General features: G+C 36.4%; 1 protein-coding gene across 2 annotated transcripts in view; it reads left to right on the forward strand.

The window, feature by feature from the left end:
* Positions 1-21249, forward strand: part of PDS5B (PDS5 cohesin associated factor B) — a 78059-nt gene extending 56810 nt beyond the window's left edge. The window contains exons 24-34 of one of the 2 annotated variants that reach the window (XM_054398899.1): positions 491-695; positions 5190-5304; positions 5650-5782; positions 6558-6677; positions 7001-7063; positions 9452-9597; positions 11506-11611; positions 16622-17064; positions 17156-17257; positions 20228-20369; positions 21214-21249. In XM_054398899.1, the coding sequence (XP_054254874.1) occupies positions 491-695; positions 5190-5304; positions 5650-5782; positions 6558-6677; positions 7001-7063; positions 9452-9597; positions 11506-11611; positions 16622-17064; positions 17156-17257; positions 20228-20369; positions 21214-21249 (1611 nt within the window). The remainder of the gene's footprint in view (positions 1-490; positions 696-5189; positions 5305-5649; positions 5783-6557; positions 6678-7000; positions 7064-9451; positions 9598-11505; positions 11612-16621; positions 17065-17155; positions 17258-20227; positions 20370-21213) is intronic. The other variant, XM_054398965.1, reaches the window with a different exon arrangement.
* The last annotated feature ends 3736 nt before the right edge of the window (positions 21250-24985 follow it).

Genomic DNA, 24985 nt, shown 5'->3' on the forward strand with positions numbered 1-24985 from the left:
CCTTCTCAGTGAACTAGTGTAACTGAGCTGAATTTAAGTTTATTCTCAACATTACAAGATATACAAATAATAATCATTCCAGTTGTGTTCCGCACAACACCATCAATAAACCCTCCTTTGTCCTCTGAGTCAAGGTGGACATGTTTCCTTGTCAATGTAACAGCTAGGCAGAGATACCTGTTGTAAATCATTTCATTAACTCTATGCCTCAATAATATGCTGAATTAGGCCTTGGGTCCTGAGTGTGATATCTTCCTGTACAGCTTCTAAATTGTAACTCTTCTCCTGAGCTTAAGGGAAGCTTCAATTGATTAATTCAATTTAGTTGCTCTGAATTGACATAAAAACATTCTCATAATTCTTATGTTTCTGTGGCTCTGAGGTCTGAAATTTGTTTTATGTGTACCCAGGCTCCCATGTTTTATTTCACAGTCTATATTTGAGAAAAGTTTACTATAACTTTCTTTTACTTTTTTTTTCTTTTCAATAGGATGAATGTTACCAAGTGAGACAAATATTTGCTCAGAAACTTCACAAAGGCCTTTCTAGACTACGGCTGCCACTAGAATATATGGCTATTTGTGCACTGTGTGCGAAAGATCCCGTGAAAGAAAGGAGAGCTCATGCTAGGCAGTGCCTTGTGAAGAACATAAATGTCAGAAGAGAATATCTGAAGCAACATGCAGCAGTTAGTGGTAAGAGAAATCACTTTTTGGTACAAGTGCTATAGTTCAAATGTAAGCATGAGTAGACTGTGAAAATGTGAATGGTTTTCTGTTTTTATACATAGAACAGCTGAAAATAACAGACATTTATGAGATCTTTCAGTTTTGTTAAAAGCTGTAAAAATTACTATATTGCAAGTGAAGTAGTTTTTCAAGGCAGTAATGTGTACTGTTTGAACTCAATGGTTAATTATTTTGTAAGCAAAGTGACAGTGATGAATTTTGCTTCAGTAATTAGTAATATGCAACCATAATCACATAAATGCTGTACAAAATTTACTATATTTGCACTGCTGTATTGAATAGCTTCTTGTCATATGCTGGTAAAGGGCTATAGTGTAGGCCCTTCAGGATTACTTTATCTAATTTTCTTCCAAGTGCTTGCAGTCTTGCTGAGGGAGTGCTTTGTTAGCTAATGTCAGACTAATGTTAACTGTCTTGTCTTTTATTAAATCAGTCCTTTTACCTTTGACTTAGTCAAAGCAGCCCACATACAGCATGAGAACACTGTTACATGGTCGTCGGAAAAAGTAGACCTTTATAAAGAGCTATGGGCTGTTTGAATAAGAGTTTTGGAAGTTTTAGTTCTTTGAAAGATTACTGATGGTTTGGCTTTTGTGAAATGAAGGGGATTTTTTAATCTCCTTTTAGGATAGACCGGTTCTGTTTTGTGAATCTAATCTCACAGATGCTGCCAGATAACTGATTTCCTTCTGCATTTATGAATCACAGACCTTATATTAGCTACGTCAATCTGTGTGTGCTTTAGTATCCTGAAACTTTGATCAGGGAATAAGTGTGCAGAGAAATCCTTTTGCGTATTCTTAATTAGTTTATAAAAGAAAAGAAGCAGTGCTTTTCTCTCGGTAACATGTAAAAACAAAAAATCCATTGGGCAAATGCCTTTAAGTCATCGTAAGACTGTTCCTCTTTAAAGTTGAAAACTCTTTCTAGTTGTGTAGGACGAAAGTATAAGAATTCTTATATGATTAAAAGTAATCGCTGATTTCTGAACTATATGAAGGTAGATGGAGCAAAGTTACTGTCAAAAATCTGTAGAAGACATGAGAAGTCTGTGTATGATTTCTTTTTATCCATCAGGATCTCAATGTGCATTTGATGATTTTTCTTTGGTTTTTTTGTTGCTGAAAGACTCCCTTTGAGTGATGGCATTGAGTTGATATGTACTGTAATCTGTGAGGAGTCTGGATTGCAGGACTCTTTTGAAGATTACAATTTTAACTTTGAGACATTTAGATTTACCAGTCTGATTTTTTACAGATAAAATGTCTTGAACTGTTTGCATCTTTAGCAAAGCTCAGCTGTGGTAAGATCCTACTATTTAAATAGCGTCTTCCTCTGTCATTCTCCATTTGTTGAAAAGATAGTAAACTTCTGTAAAACTTGCCTAGGAAAAACCACATTGACGCTTTACAGGCCACCAGAAATTGCTTTCAGGCCTCTTAAATTCTCTAAAGGCTATTCAGAATGGAAGCTGCTCAAGAAGAGACCTGTTTTGGTTGTGTATGGTGTTACTGGTTTGATTTGGGTAGACGTGTGTCTTGCATAGTAATCTTTGTTTTCTGACACTATGCTTTTAGTTGCAAGTCACTAAATGAAAAAAATAGAGAAGCAAAGATGATTTTTAATGTTGGGTTTTAGCAAGTTGCTTTCCTAAACATTCATAAAGGCCTGTTGTGCTGGTTTGTGACACAAGTGCTGGTAGTTCCTGTTGGTAAAGCCGCCGCACCTTTCAGGTTGTGAGTTTTCTTCCTTATTGGTGAAGAAAAAAAATGTGCAAATACTTTTTTTTTCCTTTTTTGTCATGGCAGGAGTTAAATTAAAAAAAAAAAATCTTCTTCCTATTTTGTCTGGATCTCCTTTACTGTGTTTTCCAGACCTAGCTGGAATATTTATTATAGTTATATTAGAAATTGTACATGGCAGGAATTTAATGAAACACTGAGTTCATGAGTTCTTGATGAGCATTCTCTTGAAGCTGATAATTAAATACAAATAATAGTGGGTTGGTTTGCTTGGGATATGTCTAATGCAAGCTAGTTTTGTTAGTGTTCTGCAATCATAATTATATTTTTTTTTCCCCTGCCACATCTTTATTTTACTTAATTACACAAACAGCTGCTGTCTGAAATGCAGGACAGTGCTTGAAGAAGTGAAGGATGTTTTAAAAGTTAATAGTGGAATGTCAATTCAAACACGTTAAACTGCTTTGCAAACTACACTGGATTTCAATTACATAAATATAGCTTGAAAAGGAAAGAAATTGGATGATTTTATTCTTTTCAAATCTTATGATGGTTTGCAGTCTATGTAGTAGAGAGATTACTCTTGGTAATTACCTTCATCAACTGGAAATGCTTTCTAAATTTGTATCCTTGGAACTTGACAGCACTGACTTCTGTGGACCTTTATTAATTTTGAACACCTTCCTTGCTATTAGGAATTAATCCAGACATTTTATGAAGCTGTACATTATTCCTATTTATGCAGATATTTTAGCATGAGACTTGACTTACGCATGGCAGTCATTTAGTTAGCCTTGTGAAATCTACAGTAATGATGTACTGTATATATTTGGTGTGCACAGTATATCTCAAGCACATCTCATAAGAATACATATTTTTTAAAAAAAAATTGAATTATTATTTATAGTGATTTACAGATGTTTGGACTTCGCTGACCATAAGATTTTTCCAGACTTGGTCATGTCTTTCATGATCATACACTAGCACAAAACCATGATTTTTTTTTTTTTTCAAAAGCAGAGTCAGGAATTTACCTCCTTCCTTCACATGGGCATTCAAGTGTTTATCCATAGGCATCTTAATACTATGACTTTGAAACTGACGCAAGCACTTAAGGTCAGATGCTTGTACCACAGTAATATACATAGAACACTGGCATGCCATCCATGTTTACAGAGTACAGGTTTAATGAGTTTGGCATACTGCACATCATCCAATTCTTCTCAGTCATTAAGCTAACAAACCCAATGGTTTTTGATTGTAGATGTACTACCTGTCTTTTTGTCCTTGCCCTGTGGGGTATGACCTTTTTTATTCTGATATGCATTATCAAATTTTGAGGAGCTGTGAAGTTCACTCTGCGTATGTAACATAGCTTGTTACATTATGGCATATATATTTTGAGATCTTAACTCTTGAGAGGGCCTTTTGCAACAATCCTTGCTTTCTGAATCCTCAGAGAAGCTAAGCCATTTAACTGTCAGGATGTAGGAAAGACTTGCTCCTGCAAGTCGCAAAGGGTGCTAGAAAACATTTTCAGTGCTTTGAATGTGTGGTGAACAGGTCAAAGGAGGGTTTCCTACCCCTCTACTCTGCCCTCGTGAGGCCACACCTAGAGTATTGTGTCTAGTTCTGGGCTCCTGAGTTCAAGAGGGATGGGAGAATTAGTGGAGAGAGTCCAAGAGAGGGCCACAAAGGTGATTAGGGGACTGGAGCACCTCTCTTATGAGAAGAGGCCAAGACCTTGGGTCTTATTAGCTTGGAAAACAGAAGACTGAGGAGGGAATCTTATCAATGGGTACAAATGAAGAGTGGAGATCATGAGAATGGGGCTGGGCTCTTTTCAGTGGTGCCCAGTGATATGTCAAGGGGAAGTGGGTACAAACTAGAACACAGGAGGTTTCACTTGAACTTAAGGAGAAACTCTACTTTTAAGGGTGACAGAGCAGTGGAACAGGCTGCCTGGAAAGGTTGTGGAGTGTCCTCCTCTGGAAGCTTTCGAAACCTGCCTGGATTTGTTCCTGTGCAACCTGATCTAGGCATACCTATGTTAGCAGGAGTGTTGGATTAGATGATTTCCAGAGGTCCCTTCCAGCCCCTGCCGCTCTATAATTCTGTGAATGTCATAGTTGAGTTGGGCTGCTCTGTTCAAGCGGGAGTGAGTTTTTCAAACTCGGCGCACACAGCTTTTGTGTTACCTCCTATCCTCCAAGCTGTGGGCTTGGAGAACATTGTGGCAATTTGAATGCCCTGCAAAGGGCATTTCTTTCAGTTATTTTGACAGCAAGGCTGCACACTGAATGTCCAAAGAAAGAATGGTAGCTTATCCTGAAGTTGTGCTGTTCTCACATCTTGCAGTTAACATGGATTTTGTGATCTATCTCCACTTCTGTTTTGCAGAGTCTTTCAGAATACCAGCTTTGAACTGAGAAAAGTATTGGGAGTAGGGGGTGACTGTAGCTATATCCTTGAGGTCGCTAAAAAACATGCAGCCCAGAATACTGCTAATTAATTTTTGCATGTGTGAAGCATTTGCACATCAACCATGAGAAGCAACATCATAAAGAAATAATAGGCCCATATATGCCTATACTTTGTCTTAATGTATACTGAACTTAAGTTCTGTTCTTTCCTCTGTAGTAGAAAAGCATATTTCTTGTGGTGTTTTCTTCTGATGCATCTCTTTTCTGCTTTTCAGAGAAACTATTGTCACTTCTACCAGAGTATGTTGTTCCATATACTATCCATCTTCTAGCTCATGATCCAGATTATGTTAAAGTCCAGGACATTGAACAACTCAAGGACATTAAAGAGTAAGATTACTTTTAATAGTGTTATTTCCAGGGTTATATTGTTTTAACTTTATGTGAAATTTCAATTCATTGTGGTACACTAATACATTGGCCAGTGCACATAAAGATGGCAGTTATTTCTGTAAAATGTTGTGAGAAATAGTATATATGCTTTTTTTAGTGCCCTGTAATACCTTACAGGGAAACTTTCTTCTTCTGCTCATCCTACCTTAATTTCTGTTTTCCTAGAGAATTAGTTTCCCATAATGCTGGTAAAATCTTGACGAAACCACTTCCTCTAATATATTTTTCAAAATAATTTCTTTTGCGTTTTTATTCATGAGGGGTACTGTGTTTCTCTTTAAGGTGCCTGTGGTTCATACTGGAAATATTGATGGCTAAAAATGAAAACAACAGTCATGCATTTATCAGAAAAATGGTAGAAAATATCAAACAGACCAAGGATGCTCAAGGACCAGATGATCCAAAAATGAATGAAGTAAGTGATACCTTTTGGTTAGAAGTTGCATTTCATTCTGGCCTGCTTCTGGAAATGAACTGCTTTTTGTTTACACACCAACTCTAAAATGTCTTTCAATAGGATTGTATGTGGGAATGATACTTTATATACTGTAATTATTACATTTATTGTAATTAAGATGACAGGTACCTTCCTGTGCATATTTGCAGGGCAGTTGTTATATTTTGCAGTCATTCTGTTTCTGTCTCAGTAAGATTATTAAATGCCAACTTTAAATACATGCAGAGTTTTTAATTTTTGCTGTCTAAATCATCCACTGAAGTGCTTTATAATATTTTGTTTTAAAAGTGCAAGAGTAAACTTAGTATTGGAAGAAAAATGCATACATTAGATGTCTCCAGTGTGTATTGTGTAGTGAGTGTATTAAACTCTGATCTTGGTTTTAAGGTTTTTGCATCATGTGCATATTTGTCACTTGACTGCTTTTCCCAAAGATACTACTTTTTTTTTTTTTTTAATTTGAAATCATGGGATATGCTGTTCCTAAGTGTGGAAAGATCATGAAATCTAATTCTTTTCAACTGCTGGGCCTACAGTCATTTTTGTCTTTTGCTCCTTTATTTTAGTACCCTGTCATACGCGGTTTAAGGTGCAGGCTAATGTAAATGTTTAAGAATACTGCTTTTAGACTGAGTTCTTGTAGTTCTGTGCTCAAAAGATAGTCCATTGTCAAGAGTTGTGATGAACTTCTAAAGTGCTCTTTGTTTGGTTTTTAAAATGTTGTTATTTACAGAAACTATACACGGTCTGTGATGTAGCAATGAATATCATTATGTCAAAGAGTACCACATACAGTTTGGAATCCCCTAAAGACCCTGTGCTTCCAGCCAGATACTTTACTCAACCTGACAAGGTATATCTTGGCATCTGATTTTTTTTTCTTGAGATAAGTTTGTTTATGTCTTTTTTTAGTCGTAATTCAGTGCATTTTTTCAAGAGTTCTTCTAACTTCAGACTTCTACTATAATGTAGTTGAAAATGTATGTATGTTTGTAAATGATTCCATAAATATTTATGTATGTGCATACACACTTATTTCCCCACTCCCCCAAGCTATTGTTCAGATTTAAATTTACAAAAGCATAAATGATATAAAGAAAATCTTGTGATACTACCTCCAAAAAGTGTATACCTAGTGCAGTGACTTTTCATTCTCCATTCCCCACTTCTTTACAGAATTTCAGTAACACCAAAAATTATCTTCCTCCGGAAATGAAGTCTTTTTTCACTCCTGGAAAGGTGTGTATGGTATGGAAGTTTTGGAAGTTTGGGATTTGGTGTTATTTGTGGTTGTGGTTTTGGTTTTTTTTCTTGGGGTTTTGGGATTTTTCTTTTTTGGTTTGGTGTTTTTGGGTTTGTTTGTTTTGGTTTTCGTTTTTTGTTTGGTTTTGGTTTTTTATTGGTTATTTTTTACATTTCTTTGTTCAGTTGTTTGTTATCATTACTATTAATTTTTTACATTTTTTATTATTGTAAGTGTTGCTAGGTTTTATTTGTTTGTATTTGGTGTGGTGTTTTGACTGTTGTTGCTTTGTTTATGGCTTTTATAAGAAAATTAAATGTAGTTAATGAAACACTTCAAGTTTAAGAAAATTTATGCCCAAAGGGTTTATTTACTAAAAAGTTAGTAAACAGGTAGAAATTGCTAGGTAGAAGAGAAAACTGCTACTATATATGCTGGATTGTGGTCATACTAGGCAAAGCCTGTTGTCTTTAAAAAGAAAGGGTCAAAAATAAAATTCCATAATATTTGACAGTTTAGCAAGATGGTTAACATTTTTTCTTCTGCAGAAGACTGCAATATTGAATATGAAGTGACAGCTATGGGGAAACTTACAACAGTTATTTTAAAAACCACACAAATCTTTGGCAAGGCTGAACACTTCTACAGTATCTTACAAGAAAAATTATGTAACCAAAGAACAGTCAGTTGTTCTTTCTAAATATCCATTGTATAGAATGTCATTGTTCTTTCTTCGTTAAAACTGAACCCAGATACCCTTCAGAATAAAATTAAAATCTAGTAAAGGAAAAGACAAATTGTGATTTTCATCTGGATTAATGCATCCTGTTACAGATTACAGGAGAACGTTCACTTGGTACTTTGCAAAAGAAACGAAGGTGCAGCGTCTTCATTACCCTTAACTTTGCTAGTGAAGCATCAGCTGCAAGGTCATAACTGACTAATAGAGGAGGAATGCAAGTTAGGAAAAACAGGAGCATGTTTTTGATTAGAAACTAAAAGCCAACATTTATTCATTGGAGTATTATTATCCCTATATTGTGCATTTAGATTAGAGATTCATTTTCTACTGAAGATGCACATGTTTTTAAAAGGAAGTTTTATGTCTTCCAGCTTCAGTAGTCAATATTAAGTTTTCTCATCCTTTTTTTTTTTGACATAACATTCTTGTTAATTTGTCCTGAACTTAATAAAGTGTACTATGACAGTATTAAAAAAGAAACATTGTTTGTACTACCATGAAAATCACAGAATGCTTGAAGGTGGAAGGGGACCTCTGGAGGACGTTTAGTCCAGAGCCCCTGCTCTCTCAGACTTTACTCACATGAGAAATGCTTCACTCCCTTCTTCATCTTAGTGGCCCTTCTTTGGGCTGTCACCAGTAGCTTCATGTACCCTTTGCAATTATTTTGAGCTGTTAAGGTAGATTTTATATTCTGTTAAATTTCTGGTGCCAGATTCTCTAGCTGGTTTTTTTTGTTGTCCTTAAATTTTGGAACAAACTGCAGAAGTGTATTTAACCACCAAACATTTTCAGTTGCTTCTCCATCTTAAGAGGAATGTGAAATTGGAGTTGATCTAGAGAGTCTTTTATTGTTGGGAATGGAAGATGAGCTTGAGTGGATGTTAGTGGGGTGGATATAAGCAGGGAACAGTATCCAAAGGTAGCAAGGGTTTGAGTATAGATCTGTGTTGAGGGAGGAGCTATTAGTGCAGGCTTTTAAGTGTTACTCCCACCTTGGTTGGAAGTCCAGTCCAGTCTGAATTTGAATATTTCTTTTCTTTTGAGCTCTTTCTGGTTTTGCATATTGATGAATGTTAAATTCTAAGCTAATAGATGTAAATTTTTTTAACTGGATTTTGTTCTCTAAGACTTACTTTTGGAAAGGATATGCAGTTTTTCTTGTACTCAGTGCAAAGTGAATCTTTGGTGTAAGTGTTATTTTGGCACCTATTAAAAGCCTAACATTTTAAAATCTGTGCACAAAGTAGCAGAAGCTTTTGTTTTGCCAGTACAGATGCTTATCTGATCCAAATGGTGAGGTGGTTCAGGCAGCTAGGTCAGCAAAAAGCAAACTGCACACAAAATGCTGAATTGGTTTACTGCAAGGTCAGGTGAGCACCCAGTAGTACCAATGAGAAGGAAACAACATATAATGGTAGAGAGAAGAACACTGCTTTTGGTGAAAGCTAGTTATTTGATTACAGCTTTGTCAGCTTCTTTCTGGTATCTGTTGTAACTTTCATATGAAAATGTTTATCACTTTGTTAAAATTAAGGTATTTATTGCAGAAAATGAAATTTTTGAATATTATAAGCATAGTACATGTAAACAATATCTAAATGTGTAGCTTAAAATAAAGGCAATATATTTTTGGTTTCAGCCCAAAGCAGCCAATGTTCTTGGAGCAGTTAATAAGCCTCTTTCGTCAGCAGGCAAGCAGTCTCAATCCAAATCTTCACGAATGGAAACTGTAAGCAATGCCAGCAGCAGTTCAAATCCAAGCTCTCCAGGAAGGATCAAAGGGAGGTTAGTAGACAACAAGGGAGCTTTGATATTTCAAGTATTTGTAATGGAAATGTCAAAAATGTCTTTGTTTTTAAAGTGAGAAACAGAATTCTGTTACCTTATTTTGAATTAAAGTTATAGTTCCACATTGGTACAACTGAAACCATGAATTTGGCTTTCTAACACCAGAAATAAATCCTCTGTGAAAAAAATCAGACTAAAACAAAAAACACCAATAGAACCCCTTCCCCTCCAAAAAATAACCAGAATTAAATCATAGCTGGAGTTACCTATAAGAGGGAAGGAGAGCCTTAATCTTTTTTTTTTATATATATCTATATATATCCTCCCCTGTGTGTATGTGTCTAGAGATATATTTATTTATGTCTCTCATGACCTGATGTTGTTTTATCTACACCTTATAGGTAATGAGCACTGGTAAGCTGTTGTGGTGATCTTGCATGACTTCCTTCTCTAGAAATCTGTCCTGTACTTTGTTCTTTGCAGATGAACATTTTTGGATTTTAGATTGTCTCTGTGATGAAGAGGGGAATATACTGTAGTGCGACATAAATCTAGTTATCCATCTTCAAAAATTATAGCTTACTTTGTGTTAGGTTCTAAAGTTCCTAGTTACTGTATCTTCTCACATTCGTTTTTTAACAGAAATCACTTTATCGTTATTTTTTTTTAACAGATATTTAGACATTTTGTAGTACCCACTATTCATAATTTCTTGCGTTACTTTAAGAGTATAAGGAAACACTGTGCTTAGAAATAAGACTCCTCAATTTGGTACCTCTGTGACTAATATATAATATTAATTGTAGTTCAGTGTTTTACAAGAAACGCTTCTCAACTCTGTGCAGGCTTATTTTTTCCAAGTCATGCAGGTTCACATGCCAAAATACATTATTGGTTAAGGACAGGCTGGAATCTAGATTCTTCTCCATATCCAGTGAAATAAATCTCAGCCCAATATTGTTCTGCATCCAGTTCATTAAAAAAACGCTGCACTCACAGCCTAACGTTTTCTGTCATATTCATGATCTCCCCCAGTTCACCTAAGTTAAACTGATTACTGTTTTGAGTGGAGAGACCAATGCTGAACAGTTTTCTAGAAGTGATAGCAATGATGTGGTATGCATGGTAGTTCCCTATTCAGTCTCAATATATATAATCAAGGTTGCATCTCTTAAGACAATGTATAAAAACGGAGCTTCTAATTACATCACAGTTATTACAGATTTTATGTTTATAGAAGTGAGAATTTTCTTCTCAGTTTGTACAATTCCCAGGCCAGGGAGTTAAGGGTTTGCATATTTGAATAGCACATTCATTTTAATTTTAAAACATGCACTGTTATTTTAAAATGCTGCTTCTACCTACCCCAGGGCAGACGAAACAAAGTGACTTGTGTTTTGGCTTTTGTATATTAACCTTTTATCTGCAGGCTGCAATGTTCTACCTATGCAGGTGGTATTACTGTCCATATTTACATATGTAGAGACTGAAATAGAAATGAAATTGCTGCCCTAAATAGCAACAGAAAGCTGTGGGATGAACTGATGTCTGAAATTTGAATCTACTGTTTTCTTGCCTTTGAGTGGATCTTGAGTGGTACATGAAAGTGTATGCAAACATATACAAAAGCACAGATCTCTTGAAACTCAGTAAGGCTCTGCTCTTTCAAAAAGCTGCTCATCCTTCCCAGTGAAAAAAAGAAGATTCAGCTTGCCTTGTGATTGACACCGTTGTCCTGAGACTTAGATGTTCTGGCTTGTAATACGTGGCTGTAGTAGCCAGAGGGAAAGTTTATTTCTGCAAGATTGTTGATGGTTGAGCAATAGATTTCTTCTTAAAATTTTAATGTTTTTAAAATGATTGCCCCCTGTATTAACATGGAGAATAAATGCTCATTCATTCTAGACTTGACAGTACTGAAATGGACCACAGTGAAAATGAAGAATTCACATTGTCTTCGCCCTTACCAGGGAAGAAAACCGACAAAAGGGACGACTCTGATCTTGTAAGGGTGAGCTGTTTGGTTGCATTGCAGATGTTCCATTTTAAGTCACCAGACTTTAAAACAAAAATTAATATGGTGGTACTTGATATCATTCATGAAAATAGACTGAAATATGAAACCCTCAGTAAGTTTGTCCATGACATGTAAGTTGGGAAGGGAATGTTGATCTGCTTGATGGTAGGGAGATTCCACAGAGAGATCTAGACAGGCTGGGTTGGTGGGCTGAGGAAAATTGTGTGAGATTCAACAAGGCCAAGTGCTCAGTCCTGCACTTCAGTCACAACAGCTGTATGCAATGCTACACTCTTGGTGAAGAGTGACTGGAAAGCTGGGGTCTTGATCAACAGCTGGCTTGACATGAGCCACATCTTGAGTACTGTGTTCTGTTTTGGGATCCTCAGTACTAGGAAAAACACTGTGGTGCTGGCGTGCATCCAGAGAAAGGGCAATGAAGCTGGTGAAAGCTCTAGAGAACAGGGTTTATGAGGAGCAGCTGAGGCAACTGGAGTTCTTTAGTCTGGAGAAAAGGAGGCTGAGGGGAGACCTTCTGGGGATGCTGGTGGACAGCTAGCGGAACATGAGCCAGCAGCGTGCTGAGGTGGCCAAGAAGGCTGATGGCATCCTGGTCTGTATCAAAAACTGTGTCCAGCAGGAGTAGGAAAGTGATTGTGCCCCTGTGGCCCTGGTGAGGTACCTGCTTGAGTACTGTGTTTAGTTCTGAGTACCCCAGTATAGGAAAGACATTTTGGTCCTGGGGTGTGTGTAGAGAAGAGCAATGAGGCTGGTGAGGGCTTTGGAGGGCATGTCCTAAGAGAAGCAGCTGACGGAGCTGGGATTGTTCGGACTGGAGAAGAGAAGGCTCTCTGCAATTACCTGAAAGGAGGTTGTAGTGAGGCTGTTGTTGGTCTCTTCTCCAAAGTAACTAGCAATAGGACAAGAAGAAATGGGTTTAAGTTGTGCCAAGGGAGGCTTAGATTGGACATTAAGAGAAACTTCTTTACTGAGAGAGCAGTCAGACATTGAAACAGCCTGCCCAGGGAGGTCATGGAGTCACTGTCTCTGGAGGTATTCAAGAAGTGTGTAGATATAGTTTAGTGGTCATGGTAGTTGGTTGGACTTGATGATCTTAAAGTCTTTCCAACCTTAATGATTCTATGACAAGAGGAAATGGTCTCAAGTTGCACCCAGGGGAGGTTTAGATTGGATATTAGAAGAAAGTTCTTCATTGAAAGGATTATCAAACACTGGGATTAAGCTCCCCAGGAAGGTGGTTGAATCGCCATCCCTGGAGGTGTTTAAAAGATGGATAGATGTGGTAAAGGACATGGTTTAGTACCAGACTTGGCAGAATTGGATAATAGTTGGGACTCAATTATCTCAAAGGTCTTTTCCAACCAAGACAATTTTATGATTCTCTGAGAATGAGGTACGTTGTAAAATGTGCTTAAGAGTTGAGTATGAGAATGCAATGAAGAAAGGTTTGATTTGTCTGTTTTTCATGTGTACATTGCATTGCTTTTGCATCTTACAACTCCTGTATGTTTTAATGATTACCAGTTATGATTTTCAGATACTGGTAATACTGACAGAAGTAGATTCTACTGGAGCTAGGTTGATGAAAATTAGTCCATGGTATTTCTCATTGTCAGGATTTGTTGAAGCAGCATGTAGGACATTGTTCAAGTTGCTAGCTTCTTTGGACTTCCGTACCCCAATATACAGTATATACAATATATGAACTCTTTTATGTTAGTGTTCTTGATATTTACTTGAAATTCAGCTTTGGAACAATTCATTGGATTATTTTGAGGATGATCAACTATACTGGAGTTTCAGGAGAGCAGTTTAACCTGTCTGAAATTTCAGATTGTTTTTTGAGGTTAGGAAAGTTTTGTTTTTTTTTTTTTTTTATCATACGTGGTTTCTTGCTGGTAGCTGTCAAAGCATTAATACCTCATTATAATGTTGATACATTACAATTGTTTTTTTGTCTTTTCTCATCACTGGTGCTAAGTAATTTTCTCCTTTTCCAGCCAGACGTATTTTCCTTTCAAAATCTGTAAGTGACAGCAACTGTTCTCTGATTATCTAGAATACCAAGAGGGTGTCACGATTTGACATTGGGTTTTGAAATTCAAGAAAGAGTTGTCTGAATAGCTGTATGGATTCTGTTTTCTTGCATGCAACTTGTACTCAGGTGAAGGCAGGAAAATGCTTGGTTCTGAATGCCAGGTATCACAAGCATAATTTGCAGCATGGTTTTAAAACTGTTTGATTGTGTGTAATACAGTGTTCAACAGGCTCTTAGGGCAGAGTGAGCCAACTGATAATTCTAGACAAATACAATCCAATACATTGTGAAATAGTCTTAATGATTTACAAGCACATTGCCTATGCTGTTAGAAAACACAGTTTTGTGAGAACAGAGAAGCCCAAAGGCTAGCAGAATGGTGTCATTGCTATTTTACAGTATCAGGATCATTTGGGAAAAGTTAAATGTGTTTTGTTTGACCACTAACCAAAGCTGTTGAGGGTGGTAGGCCTTTTAATGTGGTAGCTTTTTCCTTGCTAATTCTTACTGATGGGCTTATGTATTATCTGTAAGATCAGTAATGCTAAAGGTTCCTAATGAAGACAAAAAATTATTTGGACTTCTACTTAGATACAGTACTAACATATTAATGAAATTAAAATCAGCTAAGTAGAGCCTCAAGCAGTATCAGAATACAGAAAAATAAACCACCAAAGAAAATTATATTTGTAATTCTAAGAGCAGTTCAAATAATAATAATTTCATGTATCACTGGTAAATTTTAGTTCATTGTGCCTTAACAGCTGTCTGTCTGTACATTTTGGAGTATTTGAAATATGCATGAAAAAGTAATAAACAAGATTTGTTACAATTGGATTTTCTAGAATGCCTTAAGGATGACCTATATCTGACATCAGTGCTGCTTTATTTATTTGACTCTCTGACATTTCTCTATACTCCTGCTATGTTGATTTTGTTCCATTTTTCTAGATTGCTTGGGACATAAGCTACTGACTAGAAAAATGACCTGAAATTTGCTCATCTTGAAGTGTAAATAACCATCTCATAGTGTGATACCTTGTGGGAATAGCAAACAGGCTTATAACAAAACCAGAAAAATCAGGAATGTCTTGTCAAAAAATACTTTTGATGCTGTGTGATGTCACTTTAGCTGTAAACCTTGAAAAGTCTGATAGTCCAAACAGCTAGTGACGTAATTTATGAACTGGTTGAATTAGAAACCGACAATACTAAGTGATATAAAGTTCAGTATTTTGAGTATTTCTGAAGGCATTTGTATTTCACTTTGGCTATGTAAGCAAGCTGCTTAAGGTCCTTGATTCAGAACTCGTTTTTAGTTTGGGTTTCTTTTTTGTTTGTGTGTGTTTATTTTTTGTGTGGTTGTGTTTTGGGGTTTTTTTTGTGGTGGGGAGCTGTGGAGCAGAATATAGCAAGCATTAACTGCAAAGCAGAACTTTTAATTGGGAAGCAGAAAGACCATGCTTTAGAGATAGAACTATTCAGGATATTTGTCCAGATTACATCATAGAGTAGCACATTAGTTTAAGGTTGTGGGAGACTATTTCACCTGAGGGAGAAACTTTTACTTTGAAACTTTGGCTACATCTGCTTACCTGGTCAATGTAGCTGTAAGGACAGATGTGCACAATCACTGCAAAAATAAATAGAATAGGTAATAATGAGGATGTCTCTGTGTAGATTAACAATTTTGTCAGTGAAGTCATGACCTGGCAGGAGATGCCATCATTGCTCAAACATTTTTCTTACTGTCATCTGGTGTAATTGCTTTCAGCCTCGTAAGCTGACTATGTTCTGAGCTGCATCAAAAGAAGTGTGGCCAGCAGGTCCAGGGAGGTAATTCTGCTGTTCTACTCCACTCTGGTGAAACCCCACGCAGAGTGCTGTGTCAAGCTATAGAGTCCCCATTGCAAGACGAACCTGATGCTGTTGGATCAGGTCCAGAGAAGAGCCACAAAAAGTACTCTAAAAAGTTGGAATACCTCTCCTATGAAGACAGAGTAATTTGGGGTTGTTCAACCTGGAGATGAGAAGGCTCAAGGGACACGTTACTGTGACCTTGTCTACATATGAATAGGGCTTATAAGAAAGATAAAGATATTTTACCAGGGCGTGTAGTGACAGGGCAAGAGTCAGTGGTTTAAAACTGAAAGAGGCTAGGTTTAGATTGGACACAAGGAAGAAATTTTTTTTTTTCAGCAAGAGTGGTAAGATACTTCAACAGGTTGCTTAGAGAAGTTGTGGATGCCCTATCACTGGAAGTGTTTGAAGGTCAAGTTGGATGGGGCTTTGAGCAACCTGATCCTAGTGGAAGATGGTCTGTCTATAGCAAGATATTTGGAACACAATGATGTTCAGAGATCTTTTCTGACACAAACTCTTCTATGATTCTTTTAAGGATCTCGTGGGTTTTTTTGCTATGCAGAGCAAATGTTGAGTTTTAGTACAGCTCTCATAGCAGTGTTTTGGCAGCTACCACTAATTCATGGGCTTCCTTCTACAACTGAAAATTCAGGTTGCCCACCATCTTCTGTGTTAGTGCCCTGCCACTGCCAGCATAGGAGCCAATTATAAGAACCTTGCAGCTCATGACAGGGCTGAAGCCACAAGCTGAGAGTTCCCATCCTCTATATCTTTATAATTCTGTACTAAAAAAAATGCAGTTATGGATGTTCTAGCCAATTGATGCAGCTGAGGATACAAATACAGAAGACATGACCCTCTTCAGTGTAACTGCTCATCTTTGAAATAATCTTTCTCTCTTGCCTGGCATTTTATATGTACGTATGTGTTTATACTTTTGCAAAAGTTTTTGAAATGCAGATGGTACACAATCTTAGCAGACAACTTGCATAACTTGAAGGCTCTTTGCCTTGCTGGGTTTCTATAGTTTTGCATATGTGACTTCAATTTTTAACATTAAAGATGTAATCTTACCTTTTCAGTCAGAGATAGAGAAGCCTAGAGGAAGGAAGAAAACAGCTATCACAGAATCAGAAGAGAAACTAAGCATAGATGACCTGAATAAACTGGGTCAAGAGCAGAAACTTAGAGGTAGTCAACGAGGAAGGAAGAGACCTGCAGTTGTTTCAGAATCTGATGAAACGCAATGGCAAGAGGAAAAAAGACTAAAAGATGATGTAATAGAAAGTGAGGATGAACAGAACAGTCCACCAAAGAAAGGGAGAAGAGGACGCCCTCCCAAAGGAAATAATGGGGCAACACCAAAGGAAGAACCAGTAGCAAAATCATCAAAAAGAAACAAAAAAAAACAACCACCAGCAGCTGCAGCAGAAGAGGAGGAAGAGGAAGAAGAAAGACAAACTGAAAACATTGAACAGAAACCAAAAGGCAGGCAAAATAGGACACAGAAAAGAACACAACAGAGGTAAGTCTATCTTCTTGTAAGCTGCATCTTTTTTATTCTTGGACATTAGTTATAATTTGATACTTTGCAATTTGGGTCTTCCTCAAAACAGAGCAGAACCATCTGAAACTAGTACAGTTGAATCAGCACAGTCTACGCCACAGAAAAGACGAGGAAGGCGATCAAAAACACCACCATCACAGCAAAAAAAAGTGTAAGTGGTGAATATTTTCTAAATTTGTGTTTAGCAAAAAATTAAAAATATGCCTCTCTGCCCCCAAACAATCACTTACAGGAAATATTTCAGAATACATTAATTGACAGTTAAGAAAAAAATTGCCATTGCTATTTCTAAAACGTTTTCCATAGCTACTTCTCCTAGAACATCTCAAACCAGAGCAAGAGGCTACAAGTAATTTTAATGTGTTCAGATAGCATAATACATAGCTTTGCTCTTCTAGGAGAAAAGTCAATAAAACACATGAGGGCCTTGATGATTGGGCTTTATTAGGACTTCAAGGAGTGAAACATGCTCCCATTTGTTTTGGATGGGGAGGAGGAATCAAATTGTTACTGCAGTGAAACAGTATTGTAGAGGATTTTTGTTTATTCTGATTTTCCTTAAATTAATACTTACTTTCTGTCTTGTGGCCTTTTTAATACCCACTTGAATAATTTCCAGATGAATAAAATGCGCTACAATCTATGAAGAATAGTAGCTCTTGAAAATTCTGAGGTGCATTAAGCTCCAAAATAAAGGTAAACTCTGTGGCTAGCTTCATATTCATGTACCTGCTGTAGGAACCTACAGGTATCTACCTTTTCGGTACGTGCTTATGCAAAATGTGCAAAGCAGAGGTGTACAAGTGGACAGGACTTACCTGTCCACTGGTGTCATCCTGCAGCTCGTAGACCAGTTTTGCAAGATATGTCTCCAGAACCTGGTGATAAATTCCTTCAGGCACTATTTAGTCATCTGCACTCTCGCATTTTTTGTTACTCTGTTGTTTTTCTAGCTTATTTGGCTTAGCTAGCATCATATCATTATGTTGATCTTTCTGTGGAGTTTAGTGTACCGATTTGCCTGTCCCTGGAGATCTTCCATACCAGAGATCTTTGCCTGAACAGTCTTGCACCCTTCATTCAAATTCTAGCTTCACACCAGATTACATATTCTGGCATTTTTGCACCTGACCTTTCCAGTGTTCTGTTTCTCTACCTCAGGTCAGGCCTCTCCTGCTCCTTTACTCTCTAACTAGAAACACAGGTCCCAACACTATCTTAGTTAATACAGAAGCCACTGCTACATGTGTGGTGGAACACGAGTTGGAAACTGTTCCTGCCATCCAGAGAAGACATGCCAACAGGTTGCAGTGGTTTTTTGGGTCATGTGCTGTCATGTTTTTTGTAAATGTCCCTTAGCAAATACTTACCTAGCTTCTGATTCACTTTTTGGCGAAGACAATGAACTCAGTGTGTTTGTTTACCCCATTTTAAACAGAAAGTAAGCTATCAGGACACATGATCAGTAACAGGCATGGCTTTTGCTCATGTATACATATGTACTTTGTTCTGGCATGAGGAGCTCAAGTAAGTTGAGGCTTCAGAGTTTTTGATCTATTCTGGATTTCATTCAAAAAAATCTTGTGTGTTTTATTTTTTTGTGATCAGACCGAACAAATTTTGACTGTCTTTTTTCCATATCTGCAAGAAAAAAAAAAGAGACTGTAGTAATTCCCCGGTCATCGAAGTGTGTTGCAGTTAGACCTTTGTCCCTTTATGACGTGGTATCTACAGCAGCTTTAATGGAAGGGATCTGATAGACTGAGCAGCACTATGTAGCACAAGATAGGATATGTGTCATCCGAACGCTTAAAGCTTTCTGGGGTTCTTAGGGATGGATTTGGCATAAGAATTTGGGATTTTACCTATGAAGTTATAGTGTATAACCTGTTTGTGAGCACTAATTGGGTTACCAATTAGTGCATGTAAACTGGCTTATTTTTGTATTATTTAGAAAGATGAACCTAGCTTGTGAATAATTCTTCTGTATCCTTTTCAATTCCATTGCTTCTTTCAGTCCTGGAAGGCTTGAGTATAGGCCACTTTGTATTGTTTCCCAAAGGATGTCATATTGGTAGATGCTGAGACCCCCACTACACTACAATTATTATATGCAATTCAGAGATTTTAGTGTGGTTCTCAGGACTGAAAATTCCCACCATGTGTGGTTTGATGCTATTGGAGGACAATGGTTATGGATCTATATGCTCCCACTGGAGATTGAAGTGTGGTTGTTTTGTATGCCTGGAGCCAAGTTTCTAGTTCTACTTCATCCTAAAAGTCACCTAGTTTTAGGTGCACCAAGACTGCATCCTCAGTAAGCAGGATGATTCTGTGATGTGATTCTGCGCTGTGCTAATGAGCCAAACCAGAACAGTGATATGGGTGCAGCTGTTAGCACTGGATACATATCTAGTGGGCCTTTCTTGTTAAGGTGTGGGGCAGACTACTTCTCATGAGCAAATGAGTGCTTTTCTCTTGTGGTTCATCTCTCATGACTAACAGACCATTTAAGATATTGTTGACTGGTCTTGATTATCCCGATTAAAGTATTGGTATCCTGATTATCCCTAGCTGTTGGCATGACCTACCTTGGAAGATTTGCATTTAAGTTCATTATAGTGTTAATTTTATAAATAACAACATGGATTCTTCAAGATCTGTAAAACACAGATGCAGTTACTCAATTTTTTTGTGTATAAACTCCTATAGTAGTATATCTGCTGAAGTGGAGAGAGAAAAAAGCAAACAAGAATTCAGTCCCTGGCTGTTTGGCTTTTCTTGTTGGCTGGTTACTGTTGTGTCAACCTTCTTTGGCCTCTTTCTGGTTTTGAAGAAGAAAAAAAGTCTGTCTTGATGTCTAGAAGCAAATATTGTTGAACTTTGTACTCCTGGAAGAATTTGATTTGAAAATGCTGTTATCCAGCCTCCTACTTCCACTTCTGTTCTGTGTGTGGATGAACTAGGTAGGTATGTAAGACAGAAGTATTGTATAACATGGAATTTTGAGGCTGCTGTTCTTGTAAAGTAATATGTTTATATAACATATAAACATATACCCTCGTAGGGTTTATACATACATATATTGTAAAACTGATCTGTATTTTTCTTCTGATTGTAGCCGTGCAGGACGTTCTAAACAAGCAGCCAGTAAAGAAAATGAATCTAGTGAAGAGATGGATGTATTTCAGAGTAGTTCACCTGTCAGTGATGACATTCCCCAGGAAGAAGTAATGGAAGAAGAGGAAGTTTCCACAATCAATGTAAGAGAAATGTCTGAAATTTTCTTTGAGTCTTTGTAGTATCCTCTGAATGTTGATGTTCAGAGAATGACTTCTGTTCTTAGAACTTAGCCTTCTTCCTTTAGAATGAATGAAGTGGTTGCCAACTGCTGTTCTTGTGTAGTGGCACTGAACTTTGGTTTCCCAGAAAAGCTGCATTTCTTAGAAAATGTCAGGTTTTTCTCATGCATCTTAGATTTTTCTCTTCTGAATAGTTTTTGTTACCTGTTTGCCTGAGTTGTGTAATCCCTTAGAGGAATTATTTTCCAGGTAACTGAAGCCTGTTCTTATCAGCTAGATTATACTAGTAAATAATGTTTCTTTATGCAAAAAAAGAACACAAAATTCACAGTACTGGAAAAAAGTATGGAATCTTGGAGCAGAATCCTAAACTGTTTTGTTTTGTTTTTTTTTAATTTTGTCTAACCACTAGCGTATCCAAATGTGTTAAAATAATTTTATTTCATACAAATACGTTAGTATTAATACAAGTATGTAACTGTGAATGACTTCACATTTTTGGACACATCTGGTGATTGGAGCATCTGAGTGTATGAAAACTCTGGAAAAGGAAATTAGATTATTTTTGAGTACTTGAAAGGTACAGGCTCAGTAATGTCAAAGTTACTGGACATTGACTGAGGATAATGGACACTGACTGAGACTTGTACCTGTGATAAAATGAGTAATGAATGACACTGTGTACAGTCACTCAAGGATTATTGCAAGACTAAGTGTTTTTTCCATTATAAAACATATTTATTCTTCAATTTTTCAAAACATTTCTGTAAAAACACTTTTAAAACTTTTTTTTTCCTCCAAACAGGTCCGTCGCAGAACTTCCAAAAGGGAAAGGCGATGAGTGAACATGTAGTTATCAGCCTTCCAGGTGAAAACTTTGAAGAATACTTTAAAGCTTGAGACTGAATGAAGCTGTTAGTGCACAAATGGGGTTGCTGAAAAAAAAAAAAAAGACAAAACTTACTTTACTGCCCCTGCATTTGCAGTCCCTAGGTCACAAGCTTTAGCCACACACATGTTGATATCATTAACTGTGGATTTTTGTGAAGTGTAATGTGCGCTGGCTTTGTAGACATATGAACTAAAGAAGAAAATTGTAAATAGTTCTTTTTTTAATGTTTCTGACTTCTAAAGTGCTTGTATAGCTTTTATCTGCGGCTTTAAACTGACAGTACCCCACTGTTCATTGGATCTGTTGATTTAAAAAAGAACAGAGTTTGTTGAAAATTGATCTCAAGCAATATCTGTCAGTGTTCATATTTGTACTCTTGTTGACATTTAACTGTGAAAAAAAATCAGTTGAACAAATAGTGCCATTTTCTTTTGCCACTATTTGTTGAGAAGGAAAATAAGGTCTTTGTTTCTTCATGAATTTAGCCTAATGTTTACCTTTAGGCACCTACCTATCATCAGAGGTGCTCAATTACTTTCTTTTGCAGTCGAACAATGTTGGACAGAAAATACAAGAGATGCAAATTGTGAAAGAAGTTGTTTGACTTGTTTTACACCTCAGTATTGATGCCAGACTTTTCTGGACTTCTAGTGGCATTGAAAAATCAAAAAGGATTTAAAATATTTTAATTTTAACAGTGTGTTATTAAATAATGTACTGAATACCCTACCCATTTTATCTTCCCCTATCAGTTTTTATTAATCTACTGTATCAATAAAATTCTGTAACTGAGTTTTTAATAGTGTAGTATGTTAATGTGTATAGATATTTCCTTCTGAACATGATGTTCACAAAGAGCAAATTATTACTACATTATAATATGAAATCTGATATATAAACATTAGCAAAAATACAGTTCTTATTACAATGTAAAGTTAATCACAAAGAAAAATTTTATTGATGCAGTGTGTCTTTATAAAGCTGTTCTTGAGAGCCAAGTGTTTTGTATTTTATAGTGAAGTTGCATGTTTATGAAAAATGTGCTGAAAATGGGATGTAATGTTTTTTTGGAAACTCGTATCTAGCAGTAGTATATGGTAGGTTGCGTCATGACAGAACCTTTTATTGAGAGTTTATTGTACTTTTTATTGGGGGTTTTTTTGGTTTGGTTTGGTGGTTTTGTTTTTTTTTTTTTGAGCCAAAATTTTTTGGTATGAAGAACTAAGTTTTTGTTGATTATTGCAGTCAAGGTATTCAAGATTTGAATGAAGCTCCATTTTTATTTTGTGCTACCTTAAAAAAGGTTGTTTTTTTTTTGGTTTGGGGTTTTTGTGGGGTTGTTCTGTTTTGCTTTTTGGGGGGGGAGGTGGGTGGGTATAATATGAAACAAAAAAAAAAAAAAGGAAGAAACTAAATACTTAAAGCAGTATCCTGTATGCAGTACTACAGTTTACAAATTGTCTTTGAACCAAAATGTATAGGTTACTACGCTGTTCAGCTAAGCACATACATTATAATTTCAGGTGCTGTTCTCCCTCTGATTCCCTACAGTTGACAATGTGTGAAAAAATCAATTTCTCGTTTAAGAAATTTTATGTCATTGAATAATGAAGCATTTTCATATAATCCATCAATAAATAAGTATAGTTGCAAGGTGGCCTGTAAAGATTAGAGAAAAGGATTGTACTAAACCATGGCAAAGAAACCTTTAAGTAATTGTTTTCATTATAATTTTTTTTCTTACTATTGGAAATAGGTATTATAAACAACTAGATTTTTCTGCCTCAACTCCACCCTCTCCAGTGTTCAGCTTTTCAACATTTATGCCTATAGATAACAGTGAAAGTGCTGCCTAGCAAGACAATTTATTATTGATTTGAAATTACTTGAGTTTGGAATAGTTGGCACAACAGAACTGGCTTGCTTATGCTTCAGCAGTGCAAATGCAAGTTGTTGGGGTTTTTTTAATGGTATGAAATGATTGAAAACTAGCTTTATATTTTCCTCTTTGACAGAATTGCACTGAAAATGTTTATGGAAGATGTATCTTTAAGTCCATTTTATAAAAAAATATGAAAAATTGATGCTGAAACTGCTGCAGACTCTTGAGGCTTTATGCATGTAAACATGGTTAGGTTAAACTTCATCAAATACAGATGCACATTACTGATCATGTTTAGTGTTTGCAATTTAAATGTTGATTTCTTGGGTTATAATGTGTAATTCATTATTTCTTGAGAAATAGGCACAGCAAATACTTCATTCTTACCTTCAAACTCTTCCAAGTTAATTCTCATCTCATATAAAGAAAACTACTATTTTATGTACTAACATTTTGAGATCTGCCTACAGTAGCTACAGTAGAGTATAATTATGTATAAAAGGTAAATTGCTAACATTGAGTTAGCATTCTCTTCTGCAATGATAATGTTAAGTTTATAAAAATGTACTGTGTTACATTAAAAGATCAAATTGAACTCGCTGTAACAAGTTCCAGTATGAAGTTTTTGTGAGATTACCGAAGTATCTTGCTGTACTTGGCAGCAAATTAGGCTTATTTGTGTTACGTTTTCTTGCTGCAGTGCAACAGGAAACTCTCAGTGATCTGTAGTTCATATGCACAATGCAAACAGTGATTGTAATCTTGACACTGGTGTTTAAGAATTACTCATTCTGATTTCAGAAGCATGGGATTTTTTACTGGTCACCAACTGAGATAATATTTAAGGCTAGCTAATCAACTACTAATAGGAAGGAAACATGAAGTTGCTTGAAACTTGTAATGCGACTACACCTGTTCTGCGTAGGATAATCTAGACTTCTGTATTAACAGTACTCGACTCTGCCAGTTGGCTCCGTTTCTTAGCAAAATTGAAGCTGTTTTCAGTTATTTTGTCATTTTTTGTTTTGACATTTCAATCTTATGTGAGCAAAACCACAAGAATTTACAACAAAAGCATTCATATTAAAGAAATTTCTACTGAAAATGAATATGATCACTTTGTAAGTAACTGGCAAAAAACTTAGAATTGAAGATTAAATACTTCATTCTGGCATAGCATTTGTCATCTGATACTCTACAAAAGCTACCACTGAACTTCACGGACAGGCGTCTGCAGTTTTCTTGCTGTTTTTTTGAATGTGTAGGTTTTGACAGTTTATCAAAGTCTGCGTTGGTGAACACACACAATAGGTTTTGGGTCCTGCAAGTTACAACCCTGTGGTTCTGTTAAATGTATTTATCCTACACAAATAGGAGTACAAACCCAAATACATTGATACGTTTGAATATGCTAATGTCATGAAAAGAGCATACGTGTATTTTAAAACTGTATACCCCAGACACAGAAAATTCTGAGTTTGTGGATGGAAATGTTTGGGGTTTTTTTTCCCCAATTGTCTGTTTTCTGTACATGTATTGTAGTGATTAATACATCTCTACCTCACCAAGGTAGGTGTACCACATATTTTACAATTTTTTTTTTTTTTGTTAAGAAACAGATTCAGGTATACCACCATGTTTGCCAAAGGTTGCAGGACTACAAACACAGGATTAAGATGGCATTCTAGATGGCCATCCCACTATTCTGATGTCTTTATGATGACCAATATGGTAAAATTCACCTGACCAAACCCTTTGTCCAGTCAGAAGAACCTGAATGTATTCTTGATTCTTGTTATGCTC

Source organism: Indicator indicator, chromosome 1 (assembly GCF_027791375.1).
Source record: "Indicator indicator isolate 239-I01 chromosome 1, UM_Iind_1.1, whole genome shotgun sequence".
Classification (NCBI taxonomy): domain Eukaryota; kingdom Metazoa; phylum Chordata; class Aves; order Piciformes; family Indicatoridae; genus Indicator; species Indicator indicator.